The sequence below is a fragment of the Coregonus clupeaformis genome, chromosome 9 (assembly GCF_020615455.1).
Source record: "Coregonus clupeaformis isolate EN_2021a chromosome 9, ASM2061545v1, whole genome shotgun sequence".
Lineage (NCBI taxonomy): Eukaryota > Metazoa > Chordata > Actinopteri > Salmoniformes > Salmonidae > Coregonus > Coregonus clupeaformis.
The window spans coordinates 50996571-51016634 of record NC_059200.1 but is presented as its reverse complement, the minus strand read 5'-3'; the positions used below and the strand labels follow the sequence as shown (position 1 = coordinate 51016634).

At 45.0% G+C, this 20064-nt stretch overlaps 1 protein-coding gene across 4 annotated transcripts in view; it reads right to left on the bottom strand.

Annotated features, from left to right (window-relative positions):
* LOC121574061 (actin-binding LIM protein 3) overlaps positions 1-20064 on the bottom strand; it is a 113246-nt gene that overhangs the window by 31528 nt on the left and 61654 nt on the right. For all 4 annotated transcript variants that reach the window (XM_041886624.1, XM_041886625.1, XM_041886626.1 and 1 more), the window contains exons 4-9: positions 15662-15774; positions 12355-12481; positions 11994-12087; positions 9959-10046; positions 1339-1397; positions 925-996 (exon numbers count right to left, since the gene is read on the bottom strand). In XM_041886624.1, coding sequence (XP_041742558.1) covers positions 925-996; positions 1339-1397; positions 9959-10046; positions 11994-12087; positions 12355-12481; positions 15662-15774 — 553 coding nt within the window. The remainder of the gene's footprint in view (positions 1-924; positions 997-1338; positions 1398-9958; positions 10047-11993; positions 12088-12354; positions 12482-15661; positions 15775-20064) is intronic.

The window sequence follows — 20064 nt, the reverse complement described above, 5'->3', positions numbered from 1 at the left end:
AGTGGATAAACTACATGGCTATATCCAAATATTGTTTGATTTGCTTGCCATCTATAGTGGTGATAACAGTAGTCCGACTGACAACTTTACCAGGACAAGGACTTGCCGATTTCAAGCTCTTTCCAAAAGCCTAATCTCTGATGAAACAAGCTAAATTACACATGTTGTTTGCTTAGCTAGCTAGCTAGCTACATGCCAAATGGATACCCTCACATATCTAAAATTACATGATCAATTGATGTTTACTGATCATGAAAAGCATGCAGTTACTTACTGCATAACTCTGATGATAGAGCTAAATGTGGAATAATGTGGAAATGTGTAGTTATGACTATGCTCTTCAGGAGGTGATGATATTAAAACCAAATAGTTATAACATGTATTTAACAATCCCTTAAAAATGGCACGTAGTTGTCAATGGTTTAGCGGAGATGGGGGTCTCCTTGCCCCTCAGCAGCCAAATTGAACGCTCTGCACCGTATTGTGACGACTTATTGATAACAACCTAAAGGATGTCTATGGGTCCAGCCCAAACTCAACTCAACAACAGCAGATGTCCCTAAACAAGTTATTTACCATGGTTACTTTACAGTGGAATAAAGAGTATACCGTGTGGAATGTCAACTTCACAGTGCAACAGTTAACAATGGAGAAATTATGTGAACCTCCTTTAACATACATCAATAATACATTGGATATAACAAACACTGTTGTCTCAAACAGACATACAAACACCTGAGGCCATCCACATAAATGACAAACACACAACTGCACATGGTGGACTGTTGACCCATGTGAATGACTGCTGGCTCTGAGTGACAGGTCCTGCAAAGAGGGCTCCGCCTCCAAGACAGGCTTGCAGCCAACAGAAGGTGTACATGTAATCAAATAACCATGGCGATGCCTTGGCGACAGACTACTCACACAGATGACGCGGCTCGGGGAGCCGATGCTGGAGCCAGGGGGGGATATGGAGGCCTCAGAGGTACGTCTTAACTGTGGGAACAAACACACACACACATGCACACACACACACCATGTGTGTCAGAGTGAGCCTGCAGAGGCCAGACTACTGCTGAGGGAGACAGAGACTGACAGAGGCAAACCTCAAACAACAACACCCCTGCATTACCTCAGATCCTCTCTCTACCGCAAGTCTGCTCTATTATACCCCAGCCTGACACGACTTCTTAGTCCAAGAATAGGAATGAGAGGGATTCAGTTCAGACTAAACTACAGGAGTTTCTAGGAGGATTTAGTAGTGAAATAGTGGTGTTCTCTGGTTGAGGTCAAAGTGTTCTAACAGGAAGGGAGACAGAGACACAGGGTTCTACTCACTCTGAGTTTCTTCTCCAGCCGCGCTGCTTGTTTACACATTGGATGCCACACCTCGGAACCTGTCGCAGAGACACATCTGCAGTCAAACATACTGTTTAAAAAAAAATAACTTCACATTCATTCCACTACACAACGGCTATTGCAATTACAATACCGTAAAACCACTGGGGTGCTTTTTATTATTGATAACTGGAGTAGAAGGTCACATTTCTCAGGTTTCTACTGCGGTTCACAGCTCAGAAATGTTTTACAGTGTTGTGTTCATAAACCTTTTCACACACACCGATCAAACGCATGTGTCAGTAGATCAGCACTTCTCAACAACAGCCATACATCAAAGGTGACCTAGAGTATATATCTGCGAGAGGCTTGGAGGCTGAAGTTGTAACTCTCCCTTGCTCTTTTTCTCTCTCTCCCCTTCCTCTCTCACTTTTTCACACACACACACACACACACACACACACACACACACACAGGGAGATAGACTAAAAGGTGATTTAATTCTAGTTCTTCCTGGGAGGGACCGAAACACTAAACCACTAATGTCATGCTCCATATTAACAAATAATGATAATGAGAGAGTGCCAGGTACTTCCTCTCATACATCCGGTTTCCTCAGCCTCTAGGGTGATTCACCACTGTTACTGTACATGGGACTGAGTGGCTGCCTGCCTGGATATCACGTTCCACCTCAGAAGCATTGCGGGAAGCTGGTACAGAATGCAGCATTTGGCCTCCAGTCAACTCAATTAGGATTTCATGCTTACAATCTACAGTTAATATCAGTCCTATATATCTAGCGGAGCCATAGATAGGCCTACAGCAGGATCTGTGGAAATCAATAGTCCACCCACCATGCATATGATGCTCAACACCACCTAGGTCTATCTCCCTCAATCAATACTTAGACCCCTTCCAAACTTCCTGCATGAACGTGGTGAGAGCAACCCTCCTCCCTAGGTTTCCTAACACAACCTCGGTAACCCTATTTGTGAATGAACGGTTAAAGGAAAGAAATCTAATATGCATCAACTTAAATGCATTAACCTTTTACAAAAACGTTATAATGAATGCTTTTCACCCCACTCTGAAAATAGGTATACATCTAAATAGAACGAACCCCCACCCCAGTAAAACCTGAGAGGTAGCAGCCTTTAGACAGAGATAAATCAGAACAAAGGCTCTATAGAATGTTATTTTTTTCACAAATTCAAAATTACAAAGTATTAATGGCAGCTGATGCTGCATTATTTGACACAATTTACATAAATACACTATGCACAAGAAAATCATCAACACAATTAAAACTACAACTTTCAAATACATATATTTTGGAAAACTGTCAGTGCTAAGGGTAAGACTGAAGTGGTAGTCCATAACTCAGTGGTTGAGCTAGTCATGTAAGGTATCGCGCTGATTTGGTAGCGATTGGTTCTACACCTGATGGGATTCAACACTGTTGAGGACCAGTTCACACGACCAGAGATGGAGGAGTGTTTGGGGACAGCATGTGCCAGTAGGGGATTGAGGAAGGTCTTTGCAAACTCTACGGTCAGGTTTTCCTGACGTGTTTGCAGGAAGGGCAGATTGAGGTAGCTGCAGGCGTTGGTGTAGCCGTTGTATTTTACGCCCAGTATGATGCGCACCCAGGGGCATCATGCACCTCAAAAATCTGAGTGGGCACAAAGTACATGAGGAAGGTTGGGGGGTGGTCCGGAGGGGGGCCCCCCATCTGTAAGTTGGAGAATTTTGTTGGAGAATTTTTTCAAACACCTGAAAGCTTTTTCCTGCAATCTAGAGTCATAATCATTATGCTTAATTCTATGTAAAAAATATGTCTATTTTTCTGCATATCTAAGCATACCTCTTGAGCTGTCTGTATCCTCCTGACTGGTGGTTATTTTTTTTAAAGAAACTAAATATGCTTCTCTGCATTTTTGCAAATCTGGGTAAAAGATTGAAAGGAATGTGAGTCTTATTCAGTACATTTAGTTATTGCCTGCTTTTCTAAAGTCTACCAACCTTGCCAGCAGGCATGCCAGCTAAGATAGTTTGACAAGCTGGCTACTCTAACTTGTTTGATAGCCTGAAATGGCTTCTTGGTAACTAGTTATGAGGTTGGAGATTGGGAACCTATCTGGTCTAGCTAAAGCCAACTTAATAACATTGCTAGGAGAAACAACAAGTCATATTATTATACTTTTTTAACATGACAAATCTATGGGCAAGACGCTTCTGTGTGCACCGCCCTGCGCTGGATCCTCTCACTCCTGTCCCACTGGTTGCTGGTTAAATGATAGTGCCACACTGGCACTGCGTATTCAGTCACTGGCCGGATGTATGTGGTGTACACCGTCACCATGTCCTCCCGTGGGACAGAGCTATATTTAAGCTTCCTAAGGAGGAAAAGGCATTGACCGGCCTTCTTGCAGATGGCATCCACCTGTGCTGTCCAACGAAGGTCATGCCTGGATGAGGATGCCTAGGATTTGTATGGCTTCAACTCTCAGGAGCTCTGTGTCATTGATGTGTAGTGGTGGTGTGAAGTACTTTGTATTTTTGTGGGTGGAGAACCATGTGACTGTTTCTGGACCATGACTCCAGGTCGGACATGTCTTTTTGGATTGTAGAGGGTGCAGTCTGGGGTCGGACCTCCAGTTAGAGGGCTTCACGGATCCCTAGCGGGTCCGGATCCAGAATTCTAAATAATGTTACGGGTCTGGGTCGGTTCTCATATGATTGTCACAGGTTTCGGGTATGTGTAATTTGAACTGACTTGTCTAGAAGGACCCGTACAGATCCAAACGCGACTGCTGCAGTAAAGAGAGAGAGAGAGAGACATTTTATAATTTATACTGCTGCTTGCTTTTCATGAGAGTGGTGTTTGTAGCTTGTTGTTGTTGGCTAATCATAAGTCATCAAAGCGGCAATAGACTACAGTCATAGAGCCTCCGTGCGTGGCTAAAGTTGGGAAAAATCTAATTAAAATGACTGAATTAAAGTTAAAGGAAGAAGGATATGCTACAACGACCAAGCGCTAACAGGTAGGCAGCTACTTAATATTTTGAATGGAGTTGTTTGTAACTGTGCAGGATGAGAAAGCGCACGCCTCGATTAGCCTAGCTAGCTTAACTAGCTTCTTCCGGTTTGATGCAGTCAAGACAGGTACTACATAATCATATTGGATTATAAATAACCTAGCTATGGCAGCTGTTAACATATAGACTAATATGTTATAAATTGTGTTCTTACACTGGTACAGTTATGCCCTATGACAGATGTACAACTGCGCATGTGCGAAAATAAAGAAAGGGCATTTTCCCGCGTTCTGGTTGAAACACCAACGATGAACATGTGTGTTTATTCCTCCGTTAAGTAAGCCGGTATTCCTGTCCTGAAGATGACAGCACCAACAGGTTATGGGCCCAGGAGGGAATATGGAAGCCGATGGAATAGATTATGTTTAGACGGAGATGAGTTTTTGGGACACTTGCGTTTGCTAGGGCTAAAGGCCACCATATTGAGCGTGGATGAAGATGAAGAAGACGGAGAGAAAAATGAAGAAGCCTACGCCGAATTGATACAGGTTTTGGATGATAAAAGTCTTTCCCTGATAATGAGAGAAGCAGCAGATGATGGGAGAAAAGCGTTGAAGATATTGAGGGAACATTATGCAGGTAAAGGGAAGCCACGTGTGATTAGCCTCTACACTGAGCTAACTTCTCTTCAGAAAGCCAGTGACGAAAGTGTTACGGATTATATAATTCGTGCTGAGACGGCTATTACAGCACTGAGGAATGCTGAAGAGACTTTAAGTGACGGGCTGTTGATTGCAATGATTCTGAAATGTTTGCCCGAATCATTTAAGCCGTTTGCCATCCACATAACGCAGAGTGACGAGCCGACAACTTATGGCAAGTTCAAAACCAAGTTGAGGAGCTATGAAAGCACCGAGAAGTTTAGCGCCATTTCCACTGACGACAACGTGATGAAGGCAAGTAACATTAAAGTTAGCTGGCCAAGAGGAAGAGCTAAAGGGACCGAGATAACCTGCTTCAACTGTGGCCAGAAAGGGCACAAGGCCCGGGAATGTACAGTTACTGGAGAGCACAGAGAACGGAGACAGTGGTGTAGTTTTTGCAAGCGCTCCACTCATACTGACGCAAATTGCAGACGAAAAAGAAGAGACAATGTGAAACAAGCAACAGATGCTGAAGGCCACACATTTGCATTCAAAATAAGTGACTGTCAGGTTCGTGGACTGAAACATAAAGGGCTGATGGTTGATACGGGAGCAACGTCACATATAGTCACGGACATCGGGAAGTTTAAGGAGTTTGACGAGACTTTCAAACCGGAAAAACATTCCGTGGAGCTGGCTGACGGAACAAGAACAAATGGTGTCACTGAGAGGAGAGGTGCAGCGGAGGTTTACCTGAGAGACAACACGGGTCGTCGGGTGAAAACAACGCTGACGAAGGCGCTGTACATGCCGTCGTTTCCACAGGACATTTTCTCTGTTAAAGCAGCGACAGCCAACGGAGCTTCAGTCAACTTTCGACAGGGGTGTAACAAGCTCATCCACAAGAACGGTACCACTTTTGACATCGAGGAGTACGATAGACTTTACTATCTTAACACTGTAAGTGATGAAAATGATGATGGATGTCATGGGTGCTATGATATTCACACATGGCACAAAATTCTTGGCCACTGTAATTTTGAGGATGTGTCAAAGTTAGAAAATGTGACAGAGGGAATGAAAATCACAGGTAAGATTGACAAATCTACCCTCAACTGTGAAATCTGCACACAGGGAAAATTTGTTCAGAGCAGAAACAGAGAGCCTGATGAAAAGGCAAAAGCAGCTCTTGAGCTTGTGCACACTGATTTGGCTGGCCCTATTGAGCCAGAGGCGAAAGATGGGTTCAGATATACTCTAGCATTTACGGATGATTATTCAGGGGCAGTTTTTGTGTATTTCCTAAAAGCAAAAAGTGATACTGTAAAAGCTACTGAGAAGTTTATTGCTGATGTGGCCCCTTATGGAAAAATAAAGTGTGTCAGGTCAGATAATGGCACAGAGTACACAGCCAAAGAGTTCCAGTCACTGCTCAGTAAGAATGCCATAAGACATGAAACTTCAGCCCCTTACTCACCCCATCAAAATGGGACCGCTGAGAGAAATTGGAGAACACTGTTTGAAATGGCAAGATGCATGCTACTTGAGAGCAACCTACCAAAGAAATTGTGGACATATGCTGTAATGACTGCTGCAGTAATTCGCAATAGGTGTTACAATAAGCGTGTAGGACAGACTCCACACTACATGTTTACTGGGAGAAAGCCTGATCTTTCAAAGATGAAAGAATTTGGATCTGTTTGCTATGCATACAGACAGAACAAGAAAAAGTTGGACTCAAGATGTGAAAAGGGTATTTTTGTTGGGTATGATAAAAATAGTCCAGCATACCTAGTCTACTACCCAGACACTGGAAAAGTTCTTAAAAACAGATTAGTCAAGTTCGTTACAAAAGGTGTAGTCGAACGCCAAACTCAGACAGATTTGGAAATGAGTGATGATCTTCATGGGGAGAGATTTCAATCCCCCATGCCAAAAGCCAAGATGGCAGATCAAAATTCCGAAGAGACACAAGATGTGCAAATCGAGACTTCAGATAGTCAGAGTCCACGCTATCCAGACAGAGAGAGGAAGAAGCCACAGTACTTAAAAGACTATGAGTGTAAAGTGAAGTGTGATGACCAGATACCACCTAGTGTTGACTACTGCTACAGAGTAATGTGCAATGCACCACAAACCTTCAAAGAAGCAATGATTTCACCAAAATCAGAGATTTGGGCTACTGCTATGAAGGAGGAGATGGATTCCCTTAGGGAAAATGATACATTCACATTGACCACACTGCCAGAGGGTAAAAATGCAGTGGGGGGGGCAGGTGGGTCTATGCGGTCAAAAACAATTCAGATGAGACTGAGACATACAAGGCAAGATATGTTGCAAAAGGGATATAGTCAAGTGGCAGGAATAGACTATAAGGAGACTTTTTCTCCAACTGCAAATATGACATCAGTACGTTGTTTGATGCAGCTAGCAGCTCAGTATGACTTAGAGTTACATCAGATGGATGTCAAAACAGCATATCTACATGCTCCTATTGACTGTGAAGTGTACATGGAGCAACCAGAGGGTTTTGAAGTCAGGTCAGATACAGGTGAGCAACTAGTCTGCAAACTGAACAAGTCACTGTACGGACTGAAACAGTCAGGAAGGAACTGGAACAAAATGTTGCATGATCACCTTAGTGAAAATGGTTTTACACAGAACCCAGCTGATCACTGTGTTTACAACAAACAAACTGCAACAGAAAGGATCATTTTGATAATTTGGGCCAGATGGATAGTGAGTGCCAATATGCACCAGTAACAATCTTTGAAGATAACCAAGGTGCAATTGCTCTGTCAAAGAACCCAGTATGTCGTCAGAGATGTAAACATGTTGACATCAGATATCATTTCATTCGATCTGCGCTCAGTGATGGCAAAATAAGTATTGAATATTGTCCAACGGCAGACATGGTTGCAGATGTTTTGACTAAACCTGTAACGAAGTTCAAAAATGAAAAATTCTTGGGTTATATGTTTGGAATGTAAACTGACATTTGTGAGATGTATAACTGTAAGCTAAATGTGTTGATAGTTAGGTTGAATACGACTTGTACAGTATAAGAGCAAGTGGGGGTGTTAACATATAGACTAATATGTTATAAATTGTGTTCTTACACTGGTACAGTTATGCCCTATGAGAGATGTACAACTGCGCATGTGCGAAAATAAAGAAAGGGCATTTTCCCGCGTTCTGGTTGAAACACCAACGATGAACATGTGTGTTTATTCCTCCGTTAAGTAAGCCGGTATTCCTGTCCTGAAGATGACAGCACCAACAGCAGCTATTAGTCTACTATAGAGCGAGTCGGCTTGGTTGGTTGCTGTCTTTCATCTCTCCTGCCCTCCTCCCTGCTCACCGTGTAACTTGCTCACACTCACAGTAGCCTACACACAAAGCACGGCCCTTGCTAGAGTGTCACCTCTCTCTACCTCCTCTCCCTCGTGCTTTATCAGCTCCGGTTAATAAAGTAGCTTAAAAATTTACTTTTCTGCTGCTTCCCTCACTCGGATCTGACTGGTTCTGGATCTCATCAGGTCTATACGGAACGGGTCCGTTCGAAATGGGTCTATCTTTTTATTTTTTTTATTTACGCATATCGTGCCCGGTTGGGAAAGTCCCAGGTCCATTTCGTGACGGCCTCTACCTCCAGTAGGTTAAAGGAAAACGTATTATGCGTTTTGCATCATATGATGCAAAATGTATCATGCTGGCTGTATTTCTGTATTTTGAAAGTTATATACTGTATCTTGAAAACTTGATTGCTGACATGCAAAACATTTTGGGACTATATCAACAATGGACTAATGAAACAAATACCAAAAGATAGTTTTGGGGTGGAATTTTCCTTTAAGGTTGTCCAAGAACTTCCAGTGTTGTACACCTGGGTCGCTTGCTGCGGTGTTGACATTATGCAGTGAATATCAGGGTCCAAAGCAATGTTCCCTGGGGGAGGCCACATGGCATGCTCTGTAGGATCAATCTCTACCTTTAACAACGTGCCACTTCTCATTCCAGCCATGCAGTCAGTGTGTGTTGGATTGATTCACTGGCCTTTGTTATGTGTCTGGTAATTGACTAGCTCCCTGAGCCCCGATCACTCAGCCCTCCTTGATGTCCCCCTCTTAAATTAATCTTCCAGGGGAAACATAACCTTGGGGGCTGCATGCTCTTGTGTTACAATATACTAATGTTGTGTGTTAGTGGTCTCGCCGTGATTGAGAGTACCATGTAAATGATGTGGAGTAGCATGGGTTAGTATTGTCTGACCCCTGGAAGACAATGTGTCCCTATACCCTATATAGTGGACTACTTTTGACCATAGGGGTCTGGTCAAAAGTAGTGCACTATATAGGGAATAGGGTGCCCTTTGGGACGTAGACTGCACATCATGATGGAGCTAATGGACGATGAGAAGCCGGCAGACCACTTTAACATTCTTCACAGTAAGCTATAGTAGCTGAACAGAGTGTACTGCATTGAGTGGCCATCAGAGGCTCTGTAGAATAGTCAGTTGAGGCCAGTCTATTCAATTATGTACAGTATAGCTGTGATCAATAGTGGTGGGAGACTGTTTATAAAACTGCCATCATTCAAAGTAATGGCAGGCCAAGGCCCTGCTGAATTCAAGTCTGAACTGAGGAGTTTGTCCTATTCATCCTATAATGAGTTCTGGAAGTGCATGGTGTCTGGGCATCCTCACTGCTATTTCATTAGGGATCAATCACATTGGATCAATTCTTCTCTTTTAGAGAATGGATGTTACTTTGTGTTATTTTGGGGGAGGGTTATTATCACCCAAGAGCAAATTAACACTGAACGATTTCATAAGTGAATAGGGCTCATCATCAAAGTGCATTGTGCAAAGTTAATGATACAGCACATCAAAGTAAATAATTCCGTTATTATCGTCGACAGGAAGAGAGCCTTACTTACCTGTAAGGTACATCTCCTCTCCTTCTGTAAACATCATCTGACAGCGGGCACAACGGGCACAGGTGGGGTGGTAGTGCTTTCCCCCTGCCTGAAAGACAGAGAGGCAGCGAGAGAGTGAGAGTGAGAGAGAGAGAGAGAGAGAGAGAGAGAGAGAGAGAGAGAGAGAGAGCGAGCGAGCGAGGAAAAGTGCAACCAGTGAAGAACAAACACCATTGTAAATACAGCACATATTTATGTTTATTTATTTTCCCTTTTGTACTTTAACTATTTGCACATCATTATAACACTGTACATAGCCATAATATGACATTTGAAATGTGTATATTCCTTTGAAACTTGTGAGTGTAATGTTTACTGTTAATTTTTGATTGATTATTTCACTTTTGTTTATTCATTATTTCACTTGCTTTGGCAATGCAAACATGTTTCCCATGCCAATAAAGCCCTTTGAATTTAATTTAATTAGAGAGAGAGAGAGAGAGAGAGAGCGAAGAGAGAGAGAGAGAGAGAGAGAGAGAGAGAGAGACAGAGAGAGACATAGAGAGGGAGAGAGAGAGGTAGGGATGGATGAAGAGAGAAAGATAAAGAGAGAAAGAGTGAGGGAAAGAGAGTGAGAGAAAAATATATGAACATAATTGAGAGTGGATTTCAGAAGATATAAGATGGTTACAGGTCATTTTAGGCATGGAGGTGAGAAGATAGAGAAGGGAAAAGGCATGTAAGTGATGGCTGCTACTCAGACAGAACTCCAGGAACTGGACACTCATTCCAATTCCACTCTCTTCCAAAGCAATTTCATAATCACTCAGTGATTAAGTCCGTTTCAATTAGCCACTGTGTGTCCAAGCTGTGCCTTTCACAGTGTTTTATACACACACTCCAGTAGGCTGTCAGACTCACATTTCACAGCCTTCTCATAGAAAATGACAGGCAAGTGGTCAACCATAACATTGACAAAGAGGAGAAGTATCCAGTATTTTACAAAATGTGCCTCTAAAATGAAATGTAATTTTAGCAGAGCAGATATCTGCTAACAGTATATTGCATATTTTACAGTCACCTACAGAAAAAGACAAAAACAAACAGCACCAATATACCCATACGTTTCTCTTTAGGGAGTGAAATGATTCTGGATGGATTCTAGCAGTGAGACAAAGATGTTTCAGAACCTCAATCATCACATAAAAACACAGTATAGCGCTACAGGTTAAAAACAGTTAGTTCTAACACCACAAAGAGATGGAAAGCAAGCCAGTTGAGTCATCTTGGATCATTTGGGTTAAATCAATCTTTGTTTAAGTTCCTGTGAAGCCTCTGAATGTCTTCCACTCCTCCTAAATTGTGTGTCTGTGTGTGTGTGTGTGTGTGTGTGTGTGTGTGTGTGTGTGTGTGTGTCTGTCTGTATGTGTGTGTGTGTGTGTGTGTTTGTGTGTGTGACGGTGTCCCACCTTTAGGTGCAGGGGCTGTCACAGGCCCTCAAGTTTAGCCATGATGACAGAGCATTAAAAGCCTCTCTATTTTTAGAGCCGTGACGGCATGCAGTCTGTACACATTTGCTCTCTAGTCTGCACTCAGCACATTCAAGGAGCCTGGATTGATTTCAACTCAACAGCACTAATCATATGCATGGACATTATGACTTGCAATGTAGCGCTGCCGTTGCAGACAATCACCTGCTAGTCTATGCACTGCATCAACCTTTGATGGTGTCATAATGTTCTGTTTATTTGTATTCTTTAGTATGATCTCTAAGAAATACCAGAGTACTTAACTTACTTAATGTGGTTCATATCAAGAGGACAAAACAGGAGGTTGTTTTTCACTTCCCATCCATGTTTCTTTGAAATGAGATCTCTGCCAAGATTACAAAACTGCTGTCTTGTCTGTGAGGTAATGAATAGGTACTACACACACTTAATGAAAAGATAGCATGCAGATTGATGCTTTGTGGTGAAGTTTGCCATTGGTTTATAATTAGTGAGCAGTAGGAAGCAGTGTGAGATGAGGTCTCAGATGGTTAGACAGACAGACTCACCTCCAGCACCCTGCCACTGATATATCTGATACACGTTGCACACTGGATGCCAAACTGGGCGTGGTAGTCAGTCTCACAGTATGGAATACCATCCCTGAGAACACACAGACACACACACAGATAAACACACACGTAGTACAGTCAGTAGCTAGTCTTTTTTCAAATGATAACAGTCCATAATAACAGATGGATACAGTCCATGGGATGGCATGTCGCAGCTATGTGTGCAGTAAATGCACAGTGCATATGTAGGAGGATTCTTCTGCTTGACTCAGAGTGAGGAAGATACTGTTGATTACTACTATACTATATACTACTAGTACTCTACTGGTATTGTGATGTTACCACAGAGTGCACCTACTTGCTGATGTACTCCCCGGTCAGCACAGTGCCACAGGTCTGACACTTGAAGCAGCTGACATGCCACTGCTTCTCCAGGGCCAGGAGGGACTGGCCATGTTTGATCTCCTCCTTACAGCCAGCACAGTCTGAGAGAGAGAAAGAAAGAGAGAAGAGAGAGAGAGAGAGAGAGAGAGAGATTGACGCCTTTTTAAATATTTCATACAGCGCTGAATTCACATTAAAATAAGCCTCCAAGATGCTAGTGTGCTGATGTGGGGACGAGACAGAGAGAGAGAGAGAGAGAGAGAGAGAGAGAGAGAGAGAGAGAGAGAGAGAGAGAGAGAGAGAGAGAGAGAGAGAGATGAACAGAGAATAAACAGAGAATGAAAATGGAAGAGTGGCAAGAGGGGACAAAACAATATTGAACCAAACGTGTAGTCTCTCCGGTAAGGAATCACAAACGTGCACCAGATCAGATGTGATGTACAACCCAGTACAGATACAGTCCAGAGCATTGAGTAGCTCTACTGAAGGCTGTGGGTGTAGCGGCTGGAGTAGAGTAGTGGAGAGGAGCAGAGGGAGTTATGGCAGACGATGATTCATGGCCGTGACGGGGGAAGGTTGGCATTTATTGTCATGAATCTTGCCCTGGAGGCAAAACTGCATTTTAAACCTAACCCTAACCTCAACCCTAACCACACTGTTAGCCCTAATGCCTAACCCTAACCTTAAATAAATTGTTGTTTTCATACATTTTTACTATATAGACAATTTTGACTTTGCAGTTGGCCCATCTAGTGGAAATCGCTCAGTTCTGCCTCCAGGGCAAGATTCATGACAAAAAACGTCGGAAAAGGTCGGGCTCCCATTTGTTCTCATTTAAAGCCGACGTCTCGCCTGTCCCCCACTCCTGCCCTCCTCCCACAGAGAGAGATGGAGAGTCCTACTCCAAACTCACCTATACTGAATGTATCATCCTTTACACTGTATCATCCAAACAGTTTGAGCTTCTACTTCTAAAAATCCACCTTTCAAGGAATAAGTCTATCACTGTTGCCACTTGCTACAGACCCCCCTCAGCCCCCAGTTGTGCCCTGGACACCATATGTGAACTGATTGCCCCCCATCTATCCTCAGAGTTCGTACTGCTTGGTGACCTAAACTGGGATATGCTTAACACCCTGGCCGTCCTACAATCTAAACTAGAGGCCCTCAATCTCACACAAATTATCAAGGAACATACCAGGTACAACCCTAAATCCATAAACATGGGCACCCTCATAGATATCATCCTGACTAATTTACCCTCCGCTGTCTTCAACCAGGATCTCAGCAATCACTGCCTCATTGCCTGCGTCCGTAATGGGTCCACCATTGTGACCTGTACGCTCTCGTTGGCTGGCCCTCACTACATATTCGTCGCCAAACCCACTGGCTCCAGGTCATCTATAAATCACTTCTAGGCAAATCCCTGCCTTATCTTAGATCATTGGTCACCATAGCAACACCCAACCATAGTATGCGTTCCAGCAGGTATATCTCACTGGTCATCCCCAAAGCCAACACCTCCTTTGGCCACCATTCCTTCCAGTTCTCTGCTGCAAATGACTGGAACGAACTGCAAAAATCTCTGAAGCTGGAGACTCTTATCTCCCTCACTAACTTTAAGCATCAGTTGTCAGAGCAGCTTACCGATCACTGCACCTGTACACAGCCCATCTGTAATTAGCCCACCCAACTACCTCATCCCCATATTGTTATTTACATTATTATTTATTTTGCTCATTTGCACCCCAGTATCTCTATTTGCACATCATCTTCTGCACATCTATCGCTCCAGTGTTAATACTAAATTGTAATTATTTTGCACTATGGCCTATTTATTGCCTTACCTCCATAACTTACTACATTTGCACACACTGTATATAGATTTTCTATTGTGTTTTTGACTGTACGTTTTGTTTATTCCATATGTAACTCTGTGTTGTTGTTGTTTTTATCGCACTGCTTTGCTTTATCTTGGCCAGGTCGCAGTTGTAAATGAGAACTTGTTCTCAACTGGCTTACCTGGTTAAATAAAGGTGAAATAAAAATAAATATAAAAAAAACACTCTTCAGCTCAGCCATGCCTGTACATTTTTCACACTCCAGTCTCAGGTCACAACGGGCATACCCAGGGCTCCTCAGTCCTCTTCTGATGTGACTCTGCAGCCTACTGTATGGGCTGTTTGGTAAACAGACGTTTCTCATCACTCTGGCTCAGCACTGTTTGTCACGGCTACTCTGCCTGGCACACCCACACCCATACTGAGCTTTTTACTATATAAACACCCGGTGGCTTAACAGGCATCCGCTCTGGCTGTTCTCAGGTAAAACAGTATATTCCAGTTAATAACCATAGGGAAATGGCTTTGCTGGACAGGAAGGCAGTATTTCCACCTGGTGGCACATGGACAGTGTAGCCATCTGGAGAGGGCAAGGTGGCCAACACAACACCACTTCCTCAGGGCAGGTAGGCACTGTACCAGTCCTGCCTGGATCCTGGGAGACTCAGTTCAAATACCTGATATTGCCAGTCAAATTATCATCTATTTTCAGTCATAACCGTGGGACATTGTGTGACAATTTCATTTATTCTTATAGATAGCCATTAAAACAATCCTACCATAAAAAGACTTCAGATGCCAAGCAGAGCAGTTGTTTTCAGCATGTAATCAATGCTCCCATTAATTTAGGTCATGACATGAGCCCATGTCTGCCTGATCGCACTGTAACTGGAGGACTGCTGTATTAAAGCATGTGCCTGTTGCCAGGTAGATTAATAGCAGTCATTTGCAGATGAGCGATATTATTGATTGATGTGATATCAAGCCAGTACTGTGTTACTGCTACTGTACCATCCCCCCTCTCTCTCTGCACTCCATGTACTTAACCAGGTGTCCATGGTACATCATGAAATCTCTACACACAATTCATCTAATGAAGATTAAAGGGACTGTCGTAGTGGGCTGATTAAGATGGGAAAGGAGGTGGCTTATCAACTGTATGCACTGGTTATATGACAGGTGGATGTCCTACTGTATGTTGAGATCTGGTCTATGTATCTACTGTATGTGACCTTGTTGCAGATTAATCTACATGTGCTGCTATTGCATCAGAAATTCATGAGGTCATCATCAGGATATAGTGATTCCACTGAGAAGTGTGCAGTGCTGAAGCCTTGTCCTATGGGACCATTGCTGTGCTGTATGACACTGATCATGTAAGTCTAGCTGAGGCCCTGTGCTATGAGAAAGAGCTTCTGATATTCTGATATGGAGACTTACGGCTGGGTCCGTGGATCTTGACTGGCTCGCTGCTGACCAGTGAATGAGAGCACTGCTGACAGACACACTTCTTCCCACAGAAGGTCACCCTATCTCCGATAGGGAAAGGCTTTCTGGAAAACAAGAGAAAGGAAGAAATCAGACATGTATTCTGCTGAACCCGTAACGTCATTCAGTACGTATACTGTGTGTAATGACAGCTAGGCAATATTATTTTACACAATTGCACATTTTGTGTTTAGTAATTTTTCATAATGTACTGTTTGTGGGTCCAGTTATAATAGATTTTGTAAATTCTCCCTTAAAAAAATGCCCAAAATAAATCCATGAGAAAATACTGCGGTAGGGTTATGTCCTTACAGGGGGCGCCATATTTACTTTTGTCCAATGACAGTGACAGTGAAATCCAGGGTCTGCGGAGTCAGAGCAGAGACGACTACAGCACAGCAGTGGTACTGTTCTATACAGCCATTCTGGAAGTGTTTGCTAATGTATCACTAACTAACTACCCAACACTGAACAGCTGAGCACTGAGTCTAATGGTGCTTTGATGTGATTGAGAAGATTAGACATTATTATTTCTGCATGCATTTGGGATTATATTATGTTTAGAAAATGTTTCTAAAAAAAACCTTTGAGCAGAAGGCGCTTAATTTGGTCAAGGAGGGCAATGTGATTCTCTTTAGTTGCACATGAGAGAGAGACGGCTTCAAAGGCCAGACCTCCGTTCTAATCGCATTAATACTGATTAGAGTGCCACTCTCCATGCAGACACACACACAGGCACACTCACACATGAAAGAGAGAGGATGGAGCCCCTTCCCAAAATATTCATCAAAACAAACATCTTTAGCCACTGGATAAAGGAAGTCATGCAACATTTAAAACTAAAGGAAATGCATTATTCCGTTAGAAGATCTGCAATTAAATTGGATCATATCTGGCAACCTTTCTTATCTTTTGTAGAAGACATGGACCCAGCTAATTTCATAACTCCGTAAACTAACCCAAATAAGAATTTATATCATTATTTTTTACTTTTCATTCCATTTTGTTTGTTTGTTTCTTTTTCTGGTATTTTACATTTACATTTTAGTCATTTTAGCAGACGCTCTTATCCAGAGCGACTTACAGTTAGTGAATACATTTTTTTTTTTTATACTGGCCCCCCGTGGGAATCGAACCCACAACCCTGGCGTTGCAAACGCCATGCTCTATCAACTGAGCTACATCCCTGCCGGCCATTCCCTCCCCTACCCTGGACGACGCTGGGCCAATTGTGCGCCGCCCATGAGTCTCCCGGTCGCGGCCGGCTGCGACAGAGCCTGGATACGAACCAGGATCTCTAGTGGCACAGTTAGCACTGCGATGCAGTGCCTTAGACCACTGCGCCACTCAGGAGTAGAGTATAGTTGAGTTGGTATAGGCGTGGGGCTCTGTTGACGCATGGGGGGTTAGGGTGGGGCTCTGTTGAAACATGGTGGTTAGGGTGGGGCTCTATTGAAACATGGGGGGGTTGGGGTGGGGCTCTATTGAAACATGGGGGGTTGGGGTGGGGCTCTGTTGAAACATGGGGGGTTAGGGTGGGGATCTGTTGAAGAATGGGGGGTTAGGGTGGGGCTCTGTTGAAGCATGGGGGTTGATGGGGCTCTGTTGGAGCATGGGGGGTTGGGGTAGGGCTCTGTTGGAGCATGGGGGTTGGGGTGGGGCTCTGTTGGAGCATGAGGGGGTTGGGGTGGGGCTCTGTTGAAACATGGAGGGTTGGGGCTCTGTTGAAGCATGGGGGTTTGGGGTGGGGCTCTGTTGAAGCATGGGGGGTTGGGGTCGGGCTCTGTTGAAGCATGGGGGGTTGGGGTGGGGCTCTGTTGGAGCATGGGGGGTTGGGGTGGGGCTCTGTTGAAGAATGGGGGGTTAGGGTGGGGCTCTGTTGAAGCATGGGGGGTTGATGGGGCTCTGTTGGAGCATGGGGGGTTGGGGTAGGGCTCTGTTGGAGCATGGGGGGTTGGGGTGGGGCTCTGTTGGAGCATGAGGGGTTGGGGTGGGGCTCTGTTGAAACATGGAGGGTTGGGGCTCTGTTGAAGCATGGGGGTTTGGGTGGGGCTCTGTTGAAGCATGGGGGGGTTGGGGTCGGGCTCTGTTGAAGCATGGGGGGTTGGGGTGGAGCTCTGTTGGAGCATGGGGGGTTGGGGTGGGGCTCTGTTGAAGCATGGTGGGTTGGGGTGGGGCTCTGTTGAAGCATGGGGGGGTTGGGGTTGGGCTCTGTTGAAGCTTGAGGGGTTGGGGTGGGGCTCTGTTGAAGCATGGTGGGTTGGGGTGGGGCTCTGTTGAAGCATGGTGGGTTGGGGTGGGTCTCTGTTGGAGCATGGAGGGTTGGGGCTCTGTTGAAGCATGGGGGGTTGGGGTCAGGCTCTGTTGAAGCATGGGGGGGTTGGGGCTCTGTTGAAGCATGGGGGGTTGGGGTCGGGCTCTGTTGAAGCATGGGGTGTTGGGGTGGGGCTCTGTTGAAGCATGAGGGGTTGGGGTGGGGATCTGTTGGAGCAAGGGAGGTTGGGGTGGGGTTGATGCGGTAGGGGATCTTTAGTTTTTTTACCCTCTACCTGTTTGTCTGTGTAATCTTAAAGATGACAAATAAAGATGTGTCGCAGCCGGCCACGACCGGGAGACCAATGAGGCGGCGCACAATTGGCCCAGCATCGTCCGGGTTATGGGAGGGTTTGGCCGGCCGGGATGTCCTTGTCCCATCGCGCTCTAGTGACTCCTTGTGATGGGCCGGGCGCATGCATGCTGACTTCGGTCGCCAGTTGTATGGTGTTTCCTCCGACACATTGGTGCGGCTAGCTTCCAGGTTAAGCGAGCTGTGTGTCAAGAAGCAGTGCGGCTTGGCAGGGTCGTGTTTCGGAGGACATCCTTACTTTTCATTCCATTTTGTTTGTTTGTTTCTTTTTCTGGTATAGGCGTGGGTCTCTGTTGAAGCATGGGGGGTTAGGGTGGGGCTCTGTTGAAACATGGGGGTTAGGGTGGGGCTCTATTGAAACATGGGGGGTTGAGGTGGGGCTCTGTTGAAACATGGGGGGTTGGGGTGGGGCTCTGAAGGATGGGGGGTTAGGGTGGGGCTCTGTTGAAGCATGGGGGGTTGATGGGGCTCTGTTGAAGCATGGGGGGTTGGGGTAGGGCTCTGTTGGAGCATGGGGGGTTGGGGCTCTGTTGAAACATGGAGGGTTGGGGCTCTGTTGAAGCATGGGGGTTTGGGGTGGGGCTCTGTTGAAGCATGGGGGGGTTTGGGTCGGGCTCTGTTGAAGAATGGGGGGTTGGGGTGGGGCTCTGTTGGAGCATGGGGGGTTGGGGTGGGGCTCTGTTGAAGCTTGAGGGGTTGGGGTGGGGCTCTGTTGAAGCATGGTGGGTTGGGGTGGGGCTCTGTTGAAGCATGGTGGGTTGGGGTGGGTCTCTGTTGGAGCATGGAGGGTTGGGGCTCTGTTGAAGCATGGGGGGTTGGGGTCGGGCTCTGTTGAAGCATGGGGGTTGGGGCTCTGTTGAAGCATGGGGGGTTGGGGTCGGGCTCTGTTGAAGCATGGGGTGTTGGGGTGGGGCTCTGTTGAAGCATGAGGGGTTGGGGTGGGGATCTGTTGGAGCAAGGGAGGTTGGGGTGGGGTTGATGCGGTAGGGGATCTTTCGTTTTTTTACCCTCTACCTGTTTGTCTGTGTAATCTTAAAGATGACAAATAAAGATGTGTCGCAGCCGGCCACGACCGGGAGACCAATGAGGCGGCGCACAATTGGCCCAGCATCGTCTGGGTTATGGGAGGGTTTGGCCGGCCGGGATGTCCTTGTCCCATCGCGCTCTAGTGACTCCTTGTGATGGGCCGGGCGCATGCATGCTGACTTCGGTCGCCAGTTGTATGGTGTTTCCTCCGACACATTGGTGCGGCTAGCTTCCAGGTTAAGCAAGCTGTGTGTCAAGAAGCAGTGCGGCTTGGCAGGGTCGTGTTTTGGAGGACGCATGGCTCTCGACCTTCGCCTCTCCCGAGTCCGTACGGAAGTTGCAGCGATAGGACAAGACTGTAACTACCAATTGGAAATCACGAAATTGGGGAGGAAAAAAAGGGGTAAAAAATAATCACAGTGAATAGGTATGACAAACTCTTAAAATGTAGGCCTGTCCGAACCGTAGCAAACCTAAATTGAAGACTTACAGTACCAGTCAAAAGTCTGGACACACCTACTCATTCAAGGTGTTTGTTTGTTGTTTTTTTAAACAATTTTTTACATTGTAGAATAATAGTGAAGACATCAAAACTATGAAATAACACATATGGAATCATGTAGTAACCAAAAAAGTGTTAAACAAATTATATTTGAGATTCTTCAAATAGCCACCCTTTGCCTTGATGACAGCTTTGCACACG